This window comes from Rhamphochromis sp. 'chilingali' (genome assembly GCF_963969265.1).
Source record: "Rhamphochromis sp. 'chilingali' genome assembly, chromosome: 7".
NCBI lineage: Eukaryota > Metazoa > Chordata > Actinopteri > Cichliformes > Cichlidae > Rhamphochromis > Rhamphochromis sp. 'chilingali'.
In genome coordinates this window covers 6,648,821-6,667,092 of record NC_137934.1, presented here as the reverse complement: position 1 = coordinate 6,667,092, position 18,272 = coordinate 6,648,821, and the positions used below count along the sequence as shown (strand labels likewise).

Sequence of the window (18,272 nt, the reverse complement as noted above, 5' to 3'; positions counted from 1 at the left end):
GAAAAAGGCTTGTATTTTGTGCAGCCCACACACCCTGAGCCAGGTAGAGGATGGCCCTGGCCACCTTCAGCCTCTTGTCCCTGTCCGTCACCTCCAGCGCGTCCAGCAGCCTCATTACATACGCCCTCTGCTCCTCCATCGTCAGCTCGATCCACCGCCTGCCTCGAGCTGCAGAAAGGACACAGAAACAAAAGGTTCAAGGTTGCAGTCAGATAAATTTAATTTGTATTTTTTTTCTGTGCCTTAGAGAACTCCGAGTGTATCTGTGTCGACTTTTTCAAAGTTTTGATGCACTTTGCAGCATTTTTTAATGCGAGTGGAGGAATAAGTGGAGGAAAAAGTGAGGAAAAGAAACTTGAAAACAATCTGAATCTACAGGGAAGTTAATTTTTCAAAATAACAAGAATAAATAATTTTATAATAATGACACAGTCCTCGTACCTTGGTTTGCTACGGTCAAGGAATGATGCAGTTGCTACGTGCTGCACTAAAGCCGTTTCCTATAGTAACATGGATGTCGTAAACCCAGGATTCTCATTGGCTGTTGCACAAACGAGGTACTTATCATTTCCTGTTCTCGTTAGGAGTTTTCTTCATCACAGTGGATTACATATCAAACAATTAAGATGTGATTAAAGTGCAAATTTCCAGCTTTAATTTTACTGCACTGTGCCGTGCATGCAATTAATTAAGCTAACTGCAAAAGTAGCTGTTAGTTCTGCCATCTGGGAATCCATTATATTCAGATATTTTGGCAGACTTGTATGTTGTGGCTCACTGCATTAGCTTTGGAGATAGCTGAAAGCAATGAGGAGAAACCTGATGTATGCTTTAAAAAAACACTATTTTTAAGACTAGCAAAAACTAAGTCTGAGTGCACCTCAAACAACTACAAAAACAGCAGCACTGCAGAAATGTCTCAGTCTCTAGCAAGGACTATGGCATTTTTTTCCTCCCATCTTCTACTCTTAGACTCTTCAGTTGATTAGACAGGCAGTGATAAGCATTAAGGAGTAAAGCATCCTCACTGATCTCTTTCAACTTAACACACTCTCACTTGTGCAAGGAAAACACACAAAAAACGTTCTAATTTCAGCACACATCACAAAAAACGTTTTTTTTAAACAGCAAAGACCATCAATTAGACGTGCCTTGATAATAACTGTAATTCATGAGAGTGACTGGGAGGGTAGCAGCATAAAACATTGATGAGCTCTCACATGCTACACTAACACGTCCACAAAAAGGACGAGTCAAACAGGAAACCGCACATATAAACACTAATGGAAAGACAGTGATGCAAACAGGCAGCTCTGTCCTCTGTTCCTCCATAAAACAGTGAAGCTCTCATCTAATTCTGCTATTCATCATCACACAGCATGGAGGGAAAGTGACAGACGGCGAGGACCACTCACTTCTGATTCAAACCGTCTACAAAGGGCGCCTCGACACAGTCTCTGCAGGACTTGATGTAACGCCCTAAACCTAAAAATAATACCTCCCTCAATACAGAAAACCCGACTTTGTCACAATAAAATAAATCAAGAAGAAAGTTTTTCTTCTTGCTCAACAGGAAAAACGTAATTTAATGCAATTTTCCACACAAAAGCAGATAAAGCAACACCGTATTAAAGCTCGATCCTGTCAGGCTGATAATAACGCCGACGTACAGACTGGAAAAGCCACTTTGTTCTCGATAACCAAACGTTAATCACATGCTTTAAGGGTGGCCCCTTCAATCTGTAGGGATATCAATTCTTTGAACAGCTTAAAAGAGCAGAGCTTTGATGTGTCTGCTCACCCTCGCCTCGCCTCACCTCACCGGTCAGGTTGTAAACCACAGCAGCTCATTGAACACGTCGCTTTTACAGCCTTTAGTGTGCAAGTGCAATTTTGTAATTCTGGAACTTGAAGGGACACACACACACACACGCACACATTACCATGGCTTCTGAAGTCCTCCTCGAAGTAGTCTCTGTTGAGGGCAAACTCTGGCTCTTCTGTGTAACTGTAGAGCTCTGTGGACACAACAGGATACAATCAGGGATGAAATAAATACTATAACCCACTCAGTAATGGAAAACCAATTTCCAGTTAATTCTAGAGCTTGAGAAGCAATTTAAACCCGCTAATAATTCCCCAAGAGTAAGAGAATGAAAAGAATACATCAGAAGAAAGATGAGCCTCCTAGCAGAGGATTCGAAATCCTACAGCGCCTTGTTCTCGAATCAAAAGATTTTGAGAAAACCTGACCTCTGACCTTGACTTTAAGGTTGAGCTCACCGAGATTCAAACTCGCCCGAGATCTTTAGTAGATATACCTATGGTATCAACTTGAAGCTCCTACGTCAACTTGCTCTTAAGTTATCACATTCACAAACTTGGGTGCGTCCATGCTGCCGGCCCGGTGAACTGACGACAGTACCCCGTCAGGCTTTTAAAGTTAAGGGCTAAAAATGAAATGCTCAAATCCAGCACTCCCCAAACTGCATTGTGCAGTGTTGAAGCTGTTCAATATTGTAATGCAATTGGGATGTTTTTGTAGCATCTGCTCCAAAAGGCTTGGATAAATCAAACCATGCTGTGGTATTTCAGTCAGCAGTTGTCCAGATGAATTATTCCGTAGTATCCCAAGAGTCCTAGATTTCCTTGATAGAAAAGAAATTCACATTTTACTGATTTTCAGAAGTTTTTTGAGTCTGCAGACTTGTATAAGCTCTAACGAAATAAATGTATTTACTGTTAACATTGGAGACAAAGAATTAATTGAAGACGTGTTTATCATAAGTCTGAATTCATTTCCGGCTTCATATAATGTACATATAAATAAACGTGATGATAAGATGTCCCTCCATTATAGACCAGTACAGTCACACCCAGAGATGTGCGTCTGACAGGTTTGTAAAGAGCTAGGGATGGATCTGAATGAGAGTCCAACAGACACTGCACTTTTACGTGGTAGGAATCTGTTAGTCCCAAGGTAGACCCACCACCAAACACCAAACATCAGTCAATCACAGGGCAGCAACTTAATGAATTACACACAGCCTGGATGACTGTGGATGTACAATCTGAGCATCAGAACGGGGAAGAAAGGTGATTTAAGTGACTTTGAATGTGGATGATGAGCTGGTCTGAGTATTTCAGAAACTGCTGATCTAATGGGATTTTCACACACAACCATCTCTAGGGTTTACAGAGATTGGCTTGAAAAAGAGAAAATATCCAGTGAGCGGCTGTTCTCTGGAAGAAAATGCATTGTTGATGCAAGAGGTCAGAGGAGGAATGTCAGACTGTTTTGAACTGATAGGAAAGCAACAGTGACTCAGATAATCAATCAATACAAAGTATGCAGAAGAGCATCTCTGAACACATGGAACCTTGAAGCAGATGAGCTACAGCAGGAGACCATACCAGGTGTCACTCCTTTCATCTAAGAAGACACTAAAATTACCATAGGCTCAACAATATTGGACAACAGAAGACTGAAAAAACACTCAAATTCTACTACGATATTTGGATGTAGAGTCAAAATTTGTCATGAACAATCTGATAGGATCCATCATGCCTTATGTCAATGGTTCAGGCTTGTGGTGATGGCGGTGTGGGCATTTAAATGTCACTCAATAGAAAAGAGCACAGTGAGGATGTGGTGGTGAAAGTGCAACATCTTGTTGAATTGATGCCACTAAGAATTAAGTCCATTCTGAAGGATAAAAGGGGTCCAACTCAGTACTGGCAAGGTGTAACTAATAAAGTAGCACATACTCTGTAACCACAGCTGTATGCATGTAAATAAGAATGCAGATCCACTAACAAGCATGCAAAAATTCTGATTTTTTCTTAAAATCACTCTGCATCTATCTCTCTAAACAACCTTCATTCCAAAGCCCTGCAAAACCAAGAGCTAAGCCTCACAACAACAGTGCTGTGCAAACACCGATTAAAATAACCCAAATAACAATGCAGTGCAAAGAAAACGTATTCCGCAATCTACTAAAAGCCAAAGAGATTATGAATTGGCAAAATATCCGTCCGCCCACGCTCGACGGGTGAGGTCAAGACACAGATAGACCTCCATCTACAGCGAAAAACAACAAATTTAACTCGGAAATCCCAGATTTTTACAGAGCTTAAGGGCCTTTCAATATTATAGCGACACTTATAATAAGACACCTACATCAAGACCAGCAGGAGAATGAAATAGGACGACTTTGCAGCCCACTACGCACAACACAAAAAGCACACATGCACATGACAAACTGTAAATGCTGCATATAATTAAGGAGATGAATTATTTTCTGCCATAAGTTATAATATAATAATGAAAATTCAGGTTTGTATGTATGCATCCCCTTCACATTCACATTATTGTAACCGTATGATGTTTATTATATGCTCTGATGCTTTGAGCAGCTGTCCTCCTTGGTTTGTTTCATGCGCAGTCTAAAGATCCGTCACACAGTCACGCGTCTCCTCCTGTTCTCGGAGCAGTCGTCATTCCCTTACCCCGAGGAGCTGTCGGCAGAAAGCCGCGGTGACTGTCTTGCCCGTTTGTGTGTGACTAACCTTTTTGGCAAATCAGCTGCCGTTTGCCATCTACCAGGTGGACCATCATTCTGACTTCAAATCGACACACTTATTCAACGTTTCTCTCAGCACACCAGCCGGATCGGAGAAAATAAATAATATGCTCTCTAAATAATCTTTTTGTACTCGGCCCTGAAAGGAACATTATTAACCAAGCTCCAAGTCAAGTACAGGCTGTTACCACCTTACACAGATGCTGCGGTTCTGAATGAATAATCAGTGTTAATGATTAGTGTTAGTCATTTTTTCTGTGCGTGGCAAAAAAAAAAAAAAAAAAATACCAGCACGCACCAAAAGATTTTTGTTCTGCGCCTTCATCGCTGTTCTCGCCGACTCTCTTTGTTTGCATGTGTAACATAAAACAGCTGAAAGGATCCTGAGGAATGTGGATGTTTGATTTATTTTTCAAATCAATGGCACATTCTCGTTCCTATGCTAAGTAGAAACAGAGGTGTCACCGTAGGAATTCTGTGGGCGAAGAGCTCTGTCATGCATAACAAGCAGACATAGATCTTTGATCTGCAGTCATGAGAAAGTTTTCACAGCAGTCTATACAGTCCACACTCACTGCTTCCATAAGAATTAGGAGAAAAAGAAGCAGCCAGGTCCTGCTATTCAACACTAGATTTGCAAAGTTGCATCTGAACAAACCGGTTACAGCTGACAGCTGCCCCTCCCTGATCCTGGTTCTGCTGTAAGTTTCTTCCTGTTAAAAGGGAGTTTTACCTTCCCACTGTCACCAAAGTACTTACTCAGAGGGGGTTGTCTCACGGCTGGGGTTTTCTCTGTATCATTGTAGGGTGTTTGCCTTACAACATAAAGTGTTTGAGGTGACATTTGACTGTAATAGACACAGCACCATGTTTGATGGAAAGCACACGCAGCATATTAGGGTAAACATCTGATACCAACTATAAAGCATGGTGGTGAAGGGGTGATGATTTGGGTTTGTTTTGCAGCCACAGGACCTGGGTACCTTGCAGACAGATCAACCGCAAAGTCCTCTGTATAGGTTGGTTTGGGCTTAAAAATTGGGGGATATTTTCTTGGCATATCTTGGATCTCTTAGTACCGACAAAGTATCTTTTAAATGTGAAAGCCTACTCCAATATTGTTTAGCCATGTTCTGATGTTCTGCGCCATGTCACAAAGCTCAGATCATCTCAAACTTGTATTCTAAACATAACTGTACTCAAATGGCCTTCACATTTGAGTCCATATCTGAGTCAAATGTGAGGCTATCTGTCTGACAGCTAAAGCTTGGCTAAAACTGAGAGATACAGCAGGATAATGTTCCAAAACAATCCAGCAAATCTACAAAGGGAAAGGCTGAAAAAGAAAAGAAAAGAATCAAAGAATGACTGCAGTGGCCCAGTCAAAACCTCAATTCGACTGAAATGCTGCAGTGGGACCCTAAGAGAGCTTTGTATAAATGAACGTCAGTGACTCTTAATCAACAGAAGCAACGGTGTAAAGAAGAGTGAGCCAAAATTCCTCCCCAATGGAGAATATTTATTATGCACAGACTAGATGCACAGCACTGCATCGAGCCCTGTGAAAATGTTCCTTTTTCACATGACTGTAAGTCTGCTCTGGCAGCTTTTCGACTGACAGGTGTCCCAACACAGATTGTCAATCGAGTCGCTGATCTGCACCTGCATCGTGTTTTCGCTTTTGGTGGCTGTTAAAGTAATTTTATTGGAATCGTTTGACGAGTAATATGGCCCGCTGTGTGGTACTGACCATCCAGATGGCTGTGCTCCATTTTTGATGGGTGAAACTTCGCACCTGTCATTCAAATACGGCCACAAAAGCGCAGCGGTGGTCAAAATGGTAATTCTGAAGCTTCGAATACAAAGTCCAAAGCCAACGGATGACGGTCTGTGGTCTTACCAGAGAGCTCTGCAGTCAGTGTGTCCGTGTCTCCGTACTCAAACTCCAGGTTTGGAGACTCCATGGAGCTCTGCAAGAGCAAAACACACATTAGCACACATAATGTAGCTGAATTCAGTTAATCACAGTTTCCCCAAACGCCCACAGACATTGAAATAGATGCAAAAAACATACTGTGGGATATTTACATATCCCAACACCTACAATTACTATGTACTCGGTTTGCAGTCACATCCATACACACATCACCCACACACACACACACACACACACACACACCATGGCTTTTTACTGGTGGCTGTTTTTTCAGGCAGTGCTGATTAGTCATTTACATCTTTCCTCTGAGATCCTCTTACGCAGAGCCACTCACTCATGGTTACAGGTGCTCTCTATGGACGCACACAGCTACTGCTTTAATCAGCCTAATTGAACAGTCAGAGAAGGCTTTCCCTAGCCAGCACCAGAACAAGAGGAAAGAGAAGGCACAGGAGTCAACATGCCCCCACCCCCATATCAAAGCAGATTATCCACTGTATCCAGGAAAAGGTCTCTCTAAGCTCTGACATTAGCCTCACCCTGTGATTTACAAATACCCACGAGACAGGCTGCACACATTTTCTATGTTTCACGCAATCGCAACACTCAGAATCTGTGAGCGTGTGAACAGTATGTCATCCACGCACCCGCGCACACACACAGTCATATTTAGAGCGTAACCTTAGGGCAAGACAACTGAAAAATGTAACTTTGTCCGAGATCTCGCCAAACTAACAACACTCCCAGCAGCCTCAGACTCTTTTGTCTAGCTAGCTTAATGACCAAGACAGACCTAATAAATTATGAATGCATTTTATGAAGCCTTTCTCAACATCTAAACAAGTAAAACCAAAGTTGGGAGGGTAAGCATGTAATCGCACGCACACAACAGAGGGAGATGGGCAGATAAGCTCGCAGAAAGGCCTGCAGTCACTGTCCTTTTGAAACAAATTCATTTGCAGGGAAACAGGATGCACAGTACACATAATGACACCTTACTAACTTGCACCAAGACACACTGCACAATAAGTAGCATGCAGCCATACAGAGAGGCTTTTAAAACCTTGTAAGGGTAGGAACAAAGTGGTGAAAGGGTTGTGCTTGATAATAACGTGAAGCGAAATTTCTCTACAGGGATTATAAAAGATTCCTGTTATGCTAATGAGAATTAAGAAACGCTCCTGGCAGCACTTAGCTTCAGGCTAAGGGTGTGAGCCGTGTTTAACCCTGTGCAAACCGCCCTGGGGACCGGTCCAGGACTGTAAATAAGGATCTGCTCTCTGAGTCAGGCATCCTGGTTAAATAACTGTGTGCTGCCATGTCTCCTATAAATACCTGCTGCAACCAAGTCAGCAGGAAGTAGAATATGCAGGACATCAGATGGCAGTTTGTTTATGACCGAGAGCCTGAGCAACACAATTTGATGTCATTACTGCACTTGTAAACCAGGAAATGAAAACCACTTGGGAGTCAGAATGATTGAAGGAAAATGCTTATCGTGACCCTTAAAGCAGCAGAAGGGAGGCTCTGTAGTGTTTATCCTTGGCTGTCTGTTTTTGAAGGGGGCGGGTGAACCAAAGCTAGGGGGATGTTGGTGACAGTGGTAAGGGTTTTATTTTCCAGGGACAGTTATGAAAACGAGCCATATCGTCATTTTAGACGGATTAACACTTGCCGGGGAGGAATTACGGCACTCACGGTAATTTACAGAGTCATCTACACCTTGAGTATTAATGTCTTCACATTACCACACTCTGGTTAGTGTATGTGAGAAAGGGCTTTACACACAGACAAGCCCACATGATAAAACATACACAACAGAAAGCCCAGGAGAGCAGAGGACAGAAATTAGTGTCATCACAAGACCCTAACTAGAGCTCGGCCAAAAGTAAAGAATAGATGGGAGAAATGCCTTTAAACCATGTTTTGAGTGTTGCTGTTGCACATTTTTTCCACCAGGGGGCAACTTCCCTATTTCAAACATATGTTTGGAAGGTAAAGGAGTAATCTTTGACAATGAAATCATTGTTTTTTAAGGTCCAAGATAATTAAAGAATCCAAAGACTTATAAATAAATGCACATAACAAATATTAGAGAAGTATGTTTATGTTTTTTGTGTCTGAAAGCAGAAAAAAAACATTGGCCGAAATATCGAATTTTCGTCAATTATCGGCATGGTATTCGTCTTAAAACTCCCATGTCTATTAGGCTCTAAATCTAACTTATAGCTTTAAGGTAAGTAATGCTGGTACCAGTACCAATAACAACATTTCTGATAGTGTGACATTCCTACTTTGGACTTGTTCTTATTTTTGGTCTTCTCTTTAACTTCATGCATTACAAACACATGTTTCAGAACAAACAATTTTGTCAGGCAACTTTTATCAAGTGAACTTCATCTGATTAGTAGCTACTATAATATTACAGCTATCACAAAACCATCCTTTATTAACATTATTCATCATTAATAATTAAACATTGCATAAAATTCCAAGGATTACTAGTTTTCTTAGTCGATTAGTTTTATGCAGAAGACTATACAAAAATTCAAGAACAACCCAAACTGTTTAGCTTACACTGAAAATTGTGTGACCATGCAAGAGCCCACTCCTGAAAGTAAAAGTGATTGAGGCGACTTGTTTTCAAGGCCTTTAACACTTTCACTTAGGCTTAATTAGCCTTGATAAATTACTTAAATAGATTATATTACTGAGTCTCTTAGTCCCTCAGTCCTCCATTGGCATCCCTGAAACTGAAGTTAACTCCTCTGCCCAAACTGAAATGACACGTCTCTTTATGTTTCTCTTTAATTCTCATGCCTCTCCTCTCTCTTCTTCGTCTGCTGCTACTCTTCCATTTCTCCTTACAATTACCCAGTCTCTCTCTTCCACTCCTTCATTTTTCCCCCATTCACTCTCGTTTACCATTCCTCTTCTCTTTGCCACCAGCTGATAACCAAAATTGCCCCGGCTCCAAACTGAACTGGCACGGCTCCTGTGTTTGCACGCTCTACACCGCATCAGCGTGCAAACACCGGGCGCAGTGTCAAGGCTGAACGCCCCCTCTCCTACCAACATATGCCAACATGGACAACCGATGACCACTCCAGCCAGCAAGAAAGACAAACAGTCACGTACACGACTGAGTAAGGTTTGAGATTCCTGGTTCAACTGTAGAGGCCAGGGAACCTCATTCATTCACCCCCAACCCCCTATCCATTGACCGTATGATGAATATGCTCTAGTTCCCCCCAAAAACATTCAGCGTCCTCTTTCAAAGCACTCTGAATGGTTTCGGCTTCAACGCACTCTGAGTAACATCTCTTATGTATCTGGACCGAGTAACCCCACCAATGAAGCCCATCATCTAGTAATTTTTTCATGAGGAGGATGAATTATAGCTGCCGAGCACTGAGGGAGCCTTAACAACAAGCCTCGCCAGTCAAGTTTAGAAATAGCGGAGGAGATTACAGCTTACAGGTCCATATTACAGAAGGTGACTCCCATAAGCGTCTACGGTGGCTCTAAACACTCTTTAAACCACAGAAAATATGCTTATACACCGGACCTATGGGACCGCCTCAGTCTTTTTTATCAAAAAAAGGATACTGCAATGATGTAAAAAAATAAAAAATAAAAAAAAAAAATTTATTGGCTGATTCCAATGTACACCCAGCAGTTCAAACACAAACTCACTGGATTTGCAGGTACAAATTCTTAGACAGTAAAAAGGCTCTAATATCAACATATTACTCAATATTCTATTTACATACACTTGCTAGCTACTTCATTAAGTATACCTGTTCAACAGCTTGTTTATGCAAATAACTAATCATCCAGTTATGTGGCAACAAGTCAATACATTTAGGCATGTAGATGCAGTCAAGTCGGCCTGCGGAAATTCAAACTGAGCATCAGAATGGGGGAAGAAAGGTGATAATCTACTGGGATTTCTCCGATGGCAAGACTGCTTCAAGCTGAAAGGAAGGCAACGGTAGCTCAAATGATCACTTGTTACAACCAATATGTGCAGGAGAGCATCTTTGCTGCTGAAGCAGCAGAAGAGCACAATGGGTCCCACTCCTTCCGGTTAAGAAGAGGAAACTGAGGGTACAATTTGCACAAGCTCACTAAAATCAGGCAGAAGATTGGAAAAAAACAAACATTGCCTGGTTGGATGAGTCTCGATTTGCAACAGGATCGATATTTGGTGCAAATGACATGAAAGCATTGATCCACCCTGACGTGTAGCAATAATTCAGAAGGCAATTATGGTCTAATAGTCTAGGGAGATAATTTCTTGATTCACTTTGAGTTAAAATACAATCTCATTTATATAAAACGCATTACAAATTTAAACTTTCTAACTCACAACGTTTACGCTGACTACATATTTTCATCATTTGTGCCTCTCTGTTTTTATCAGTTTACAATAGACGATAACAGCCTCCAGAGCTAGCTAGAAGGCAGAGGAGGGCACCTGCTGGTGATATGTATGGGACTGGAAACAACTGTACATTTAGTGGGACTGTAGCATCCAAATTAGGTCTCTGACGCGCCCCAAACAATTCTAAATTTATAACAGGCCAGCATCGGCTTATTATTGTGCCACCAGTATATCACTCATACTGTAGTTCAAACCTCAAAGATTTTAAATTTGCACATGTTTTATTGTCTGGCAGCCACTTTTATTTCAGTTTCCAAGAAAGCGTACTAAACCAAATCCCTCCTTTCACAAAGATACCAAATAAAACCAATAAATGCTCATCTGAGGAGCAGGCGGACTGCCAAAAACCGATCCGATTCTCTGATTGATTAAATGGAGGATGCACTCCAGATGCCATAAGGACACCACGAGGACATAAATATGATATGCAGTTACGTTCGGTGGTCCTGGGAGCAGCAGTCACATTTCACCACCTGCAGTCCCCCACGCTGAGCACCGCTGTAGGATTACCGCTGGGTTATTTATAGGAGCCGCTGCCAAAATAACACCTCGCCGTCTGCCCGCATGCATGCTCTGGAGCAAAGACGACTCGCTGCATGGAAAGGACATTCAGCTGATCTGAAAGCTTCCCAGCAACAACACACACATACACACACGTACGCACACACAGCCGTCCAGTGCGCTCCTGTACCAGGAGCTGTGGGAGCCCGCTGTGCTGTACTTGAATTTACCTCTGACTCCTTCTGCTGATCCTTGAACACATCTTTCCCTTTCGGCCTCTGTCTGTCGCCGTTATCGTTAAGGTTATTAATGATAGGTACCTCCATGTCCTCCGTCTGCATCTTTCACGGTCGGCTCGGCTCACTTCCTCCTCCGCGGATAGTGCATACCGATCCGGTGGACAGCTCAAGACTGCACCGCGTCAGGAGGGGGGGACCGACTCCGGAGAGCCAAGTTGAGGATCTCCTCCTCCTCCTTCTGCTGCTGTTGTTGCGACTCCCCCCCCCTCCCGATATGTTTGATTCGCTGTCCCTGCTCGAACCGAGAGGGCGGAGTTAAATAGAGTCGCATCAGCTGACACATGGAACCAAAACGATGTCAGTGTACTAAAGTGGAGGTTGAATGGCTCAAAGTATTAGAAGCACCTACATCTTATAAAAATAACTGCTGCATCCCCTTTGCTGAGCTGCCACACAGTCTGCCGTCAGCCGTGATGTCACTGTCGCAGATCACTTCACGTGTGTGCATCTTCATTTGTCATTTCACCTCCTGTCACTTTCCCCTGTGAATTATTGATGTGTGGCTGTGAGGGGATTGTCCTGCAGACTGAAACACACACAGCCCCCTGACTGTGGAAAAACCACTTAAGATGACATGATTGGAGTGAACAGTTCAGAGCAGGCTTGTGCCACATGGCCTAGGGCAGTGGGGGAGGTGAGAGAGTTCAAGGTTAAATAGTAATTTACTGGTGGTTAAATCCATCGCAGGCCAAGATCAGCAGACACAACACAGGAGCTACAAAAACACAGTGATGTGAGGAACTCTAGAACTCTAGTCTAAATGTAACTCAAGTACTCACTTTCAGAATTTTATGTGATTTCAGTTGATGGACGATTTTTTTTTAGGAAGGCAAATTGGATTTATCAAAAACATTAACTGTTTAGTTTCATGGTAGCAGACAAACTGCAAAGTACCTACAGACAGTTTTTGCAAGGACGAGGTTTCCTATTTTCTGTTATAAATTCCAGGCCACAGCTCAGGTTTGGTCTAAAAACTATTCCAATGGTATCATCAGGGTTAATTTCTCTTAAAGGTGGGTCAAGGCAGCTTCAAAAGGCCTGACTACAGACTGTATGTAAAAGATGGCAGCAGACAACAGTGGTGGATCTATTCACATGACAGATGTAACATTAAGTTGTTTGCTGTAGGGTTACGTGAATAAGGCTCCAGTGAACAAACCTAGAGACCAGTTGGCAACTACTGATGTCTATTCTCTGGTTGGGAAATAGTTGGTTAAATAAATGTTAATAATGAGTCCTCATTGTGTATTACACTGGCATGAATGCAGTGTAGTAAGAAGCAGTGAGTTTCAGAGCCACCCCTGTGAAATTAATGGTGGCAGTCTGGTGACCTTGATAAAACCCGTCTGGCTCCACTGCTGTGCCCACTTCAGGCCACCCTCTCCCTCCACCTTAAACACTGCAGATTTGTCACAGTGACACTTCATATAAGAAACTAAGCTTACACATTACTGTTGTAGCACCCAAACCAAACCTCATTTTAAATGCTTCAAAAGAAACAAGCTGAAATAGAATGTAACTGGATTATAGTGTAACACACATACAATACGATTCTATTTAAAGTAATCTGCTCACATAAACTTGACTAATGTTTCTAGAATAAATAGAGGCTCAGAGCCAGCTCGGCTCAGCTGATGTCAGAGATGTCCCCGTCTGACTGCTGCTGGCTCAGATGAGCTCACTGTGGCTGTGACAGACCTCAGCAGCTGCATGCGTCTTCTTCTTCCACGGCACATAAATACAACTAGAAACCAATCCACGATGACACAACACAGGCTGCGACATAAAAAAAACCCTCTGTATGTGAACACACTGGGTGACTGTGTATTAAATGTAGCAGAAATAAAGCAGCACACAAAGGAATAACTTTTTTTCCCCATTTTTTTATTCATTCAGATTACAGAATTTTGTCATTATTGCTCATCATCTAACATTATCACTTGCAATATTTAAACATAGGGTTTATTTTTTCTTTATTAGACAACTTAAAACATGTTGAATTTTTGTCAGTTTGAACAGTATGAGGATTTACAACAATAAATACAGGTGTCAATTCTTCTTTTACCTTCCTATACTTTTAAAGGTTGTCATATCTGCATATAGTATGTATATACATCTATGATGCTGGTGTCTTCCCCCGCCTACCCGGTCAGCAGAGCGCTGACGGAAAAACAAAACTGTTTCTCCACCCCTAACACACAGGCTAGGATCCTGAGGCAGCTAGTAACAAAGCAACTATGGCCTACAAAACAGAAAGGATGCTTACAAATACAGAGAGACATTTAGATGTGCACCGTCGTCGTCGTCATCACGCTCGTTCACACACGCGCGCACAAAAGGAAGAAAAAAGACTTAAGACAAAAGGTTTAAGTACTACAGACAAGCAGTCAACAACATGAAGAGACGGATGAAAGGGACTCAGTATAGGAGTTTGACTAAAGGGTTCCCATATTGTTCTTATTTTTGCCTAAAACAAAAAAGGAACAGTTTTATTTATTTATTTGACCAAAATTTCAACAGATGCGTGAAACCTTGTCAAATAGGTAGTACAAGCCCTCTCAGGAACCCTTCAAAATAAATCCTGAACTACTTGATTAAACTGACCTGCAAAAGCATACTTATTCAACTGGTAAACAAAGTTTTTTTGTGCCACTCCCACCTTTTCAAAAAATAAAACTTTTACTGTTACCTTTCATATCTAGTACGATACAGTAAACTTTCAGACTTGGGTAATGAGCCACTCTGTGTGCGTTTGATCCTAGTGTGTGAAAGCAGAGCTGGCGGCGTCTCGCAGCACGCCAGAAGAGATTGTGATCGGTTCAGGTGCAGAGCCGGTGTGGCAGCGGGGTACACTTCAGGTGAAATCACTGTCAGGGCTTTTTTAATTTCAAATGTCAGCTCAGCTGGGGACGAGCTGCCAGTGGATGGCGACTGTGCAGCTCATTACAGCCATAAGAAAGACAGACAAAGAAAGAAAGCGCCTTCCGGGTGGGAGAAAAGGCGGAAATGGACCTGAAAGGCTAGTGCACGTCAGAGATGTCGTGTGCGTGCCGTCTTTCATTTGTAAGCTCAACTCATCTGTGAGTACCAAAGAGTTGTGTCATCTGATTATGGCAAATACAGTAATTCTTAACAGCACCATGTGTTTTACTGAGGACCTGACAGAAGAAATCTGCTTAATGGGACAGCTCACCTCACAGTCATTTATTAAATAGATTTTCCTGGCATTTAGTGTTATTTTATCCACAATGTACACTGCACAGATAGAGATGTATGCTGTAGAGGCGTCTGCCTTCTCTTAAATATAATGGACGTAAGTGGGGTTTTGCTTAAAGCGGTAACTCAAAAATACTGTTGGCCTTCTAGTAGATGCAACTATGGTATCAAGTTAAAAATCATACATCGTTTCATTCTCGAGTTATCACATTCACAAACCTGGGTGTCTACGCCGCCTGCCCAGCAGGGTGTGGGTAAAAATCTCATCTTGTTATTGGAGGTTTCATGTAGGAACTATTTTCTTTCTTCTGTCTACATCAGCCAAACAAACAGCTCAGGGGACGGGGGACACCCATTAGTGTTCACACCCTGTCACAAAAATAAGCGTTATGAGTGAGAGGGTTGTTGTAATTCAGCAGGAAGGAAACAGTTCCTACATGAAGCTGCTCACAATATTTGGGTGGAGTTTTGTTCCTTTATCTTGAATAGCCGGAGCATAATTTTGCGAAAGTGATACTGCTACCTAGTTTCAGATCGATTTTTTTTAATGCTCCAAGAACTAGAAGAGAAGGTAATGCTTTTTAGTTCCATGACGTTCAAGAGAAGGCAGATCCAAACAAAGCTACAACCTACATTTGAAAGAAAACAAACAAACTAACTAACTACATTTGATTTTTGAGGTGAGCTGCTCCTTTACGTACCAGGGTGGCTGCTGTTTGGTATTTCTGTAAATATTTTCTCACAGTATTTAAAACGAGAGTTCGAGTATATTTATTACACGCATCATTAGAACATTATACTGCAATGATATTAGAGGAGAGGAAATAAACGAAAGATAGAAAAATCTTTTCTTTATAAACATCTAAATACACAGTATACCCTCGTGATGATCCAAAAGCCTGCCATGCTTTTACTACAGTATTCTTGTTTAAGTGAAGGACCAAATAAAAATACTTTTCATTACTTCAACACTGGCGTCGCTAGAGCGGGTGAGAAAGAAGAGCAGCGAATGAGATGGTTTCACTGTGGGTTTGAGTGACAGGTGTTTGGGTGAGGGGCTGGCGGGGGTCACCCTCCAGTCACGTTTTAAAAAACAAAGGAAGAAAGAAAAACTACAGGGTGACCCGTAGTGACATAAGAGCGTACTAAAAAACAACAACTTAAAAACAGACAATTCGCAATCAAATAAAACGATATGATTGGACCCTGAGACCCCCGCCTAAACCCTCAGTCTAGCCCCACCCGTCCCACCCCAATAATACACAAAAAAAGAGAAGAAAAAAAAAATCACAAGTAGAAAAGAAAAGACGACAAAAATAAGGGACAGGAAAAATTGTCCGACACAAGATAAATCTTCAAAGGTGGTCTTCATTCACACAGTTTTTTTGTTTTTTTTAAATCAAGATTTTTTTTTAATATAGTATATATCTTTAGCTTCAGTAATTTCATATTTAACAGATAAACGATAAAAGATCTGGCAACGTGGAAGGGAGGATGGAGGTTTACATACGACTCGACATACAAATGAGCGTCTGAAGAGGACCGGGTGGAAATGATGAAATGACGAGTGAGCGGGAGACGGGGTTTGGGAGCTAGCTCGAGGTGAATGGCAGGAGCAGCTCCGAGGTGTAGTTAATGTTATTATTGTTATTATTACTGTTATCAGGCGGGGGATAAATAAAACGACTGCCATAAGCAGGGAAAGCCACGCCCCTCCCCACCCCCACCCTGCAGGCTCGTTCAGAGCTCCGCCCCCTTCTCCCTTACATATAAAGCAGGTGTATTGGCTGTTGTGTCCTCCCTCCTGTCCTCCGCTACCAGTCTGTATGATTCACGGAGTTCTTCTTCCCACAACACTTGGCTAATACCTTAAAAACAAAGAACATACATGTTAGCAGCTGTCGGAGCAACTGAACTGACTGTGGCGGAAACAAGCAGGTTAAACTGATGTACAGGTGTCAAAGGAAGAAATCAAAATCATTTTGGATAAACCAAATGCAAATTTAAATGATAATATATACCCAAATATATCTAAAAACCAAACTTTGTTGTTAATCTGATGCTTTTCATTACAGTTCTGCACAGACGAGGAGAGTCGAGTGAAGCAGCTCCTTCAGGCTGACAGACAGGCATTGCTGTAACCATGGCCTCACCTAATGGTTTAACAAATGTCCATCCACAGCAGCCTGAGACTGCATCCATGCACCAAAACTACATTTATCGAACCCCTTGATCTGGATTATTATCCTCAAAACTTTAAAATGACGTCTCCATATTTTTTGTCTTCTTTTAATTTGATATACATTTGTGAAGATGTGACGGGATGTGAGTGTTGAAATTTGCACATTTGCCTAACAAACAAAAGCTCTCCGGTTTGATCTTGGGAGGAAATGCAAAATGCCACTTTATCCTTCAACGGTAAAGATTCCTTCTAGATAATCCTGGATTCAATTACGGATCCAGATCAACTTTAAATTTTCCTCTTTCAGTTTAGCCATGCCCTACTTGTTAGGGTTTGGGGGGATCGACTGAAATTGTGATAGCGTCCACAGCAATGCTGGTATTAGCAGTGGCTAATACTACCAGGATAGGAGTGATGCTTTTGTTTGTCTCCTATAAGCCCAATGCACTCCATACAAACACACTTGGCTCCGCCCCCTCCTCCCTACTCTGCTGTATTTAGTAGGCGGTAAATGAAAACACTGCAAGCAGTGATGCGTGTTGAAGGGAAATTCTCTACTTTGGCAACACCACCAACTTATTTGAATACATGAAAGATCACAAAACAGAAACAGCTTCTTCCTGGAATGAGCAGCAAAAGAAACAATGAGGAGGAAGAAATGCCTTCAGACAGATCCAGTGAACAAAATGTTTCAGTCATGATGATGATTCATCTCTTATTAATGTCACACAGCTATCCTCAACATAAGATCCCATTATAAGTCAAAAATACCAGTATCTTTACTTTGTATCAGGAATACTGGCTCTGCATTTTCGTCGCATTGGGCGGATACCGTATCACACATCACTACTGCACAGCATCAGTCCAGCGACGCTGCTCTTTACTTGCAAATTTGTGTTTACGTTGAAATGGACCATGACCTGAACAGTAAGCGCGACACAGAAGTTTAGGTTCTGAGTCTATATGGAGCTGGTAGACAAAACACCTGCATGTATTAATCTCCCAAGATAACCAACCTCTTGCTCAAAACAAAGCATGGCTATAGTGGTGCGATACCTGGTGGCTGCTGTAGCTCATTAACATTCAGACCTAAAGTCGCTTGGTGAAA

General features: G+C 42.0%; 2 protein-coding genes across 5 annotated transcripts in view; both read right to left on the bottom strand.

Annotated features, from left to right (window-relative positions):
* strip2 (striatin interacting protein 2) overlaps positions 1 to 11,961 on the bottom strand; it is a 30,834-nt gene extending 18,873 nt beyond the window's left edge. For 2 of the 4 annotated variants that reach the window (XM_080887781.1, XM_080887782.1), the window contains exons 1-4: positions 11,698 to 11,961; positions 6,484 to 6,553; positions 1,944 to 2,018; positions 34 to 168 (exon numbers count right to left, since the gene is read on the bottom strand). In XM_080887781.1, the coding sequence (XP_080743907.1) occupies positions 34 to 168; positions 1,944 to 2,018; positions 6,484 to 6,553; positions 11,698 to 11,808 (391 nt within the window). In that variant the 5' untranslated portion in view covers positions 11,809 to 11,961. Of the gene's footprint in view, positions 1 to 33; positions 169 to 1,943; positions 2,019 to 6,483; positions 6,554 to 6,762; positions 6,887 to 11,697 lie in introns of those variants that run through there. The other 2 variants (XM_080887783.1, XM_080887784.1) reach the window with 2 other exon arrangements.
* A 1,682-nt stretch (positions 11,962 to 13,643) lies between these two features.
* ahcyl2b (adenosylhomocysteinase like 2b) overlaps positions 13,644 to 18,272 on the bottom strand; it is a gene marked incomplete at its 3' end in the record, with an annotated part of 54,579 nt that continues 49,950 nt past the window's right edge. The window contains exon 17 of the mRNA XM_080887638.1: positions 13,644 to 16,850. Within this exon, the coding sequence (XP_080743764.1) occupies positions 16,844 to 16,850 (7 nt within the window). The remainder of the gene's footprint in view (positions 16,851 to 18,272) is intronic.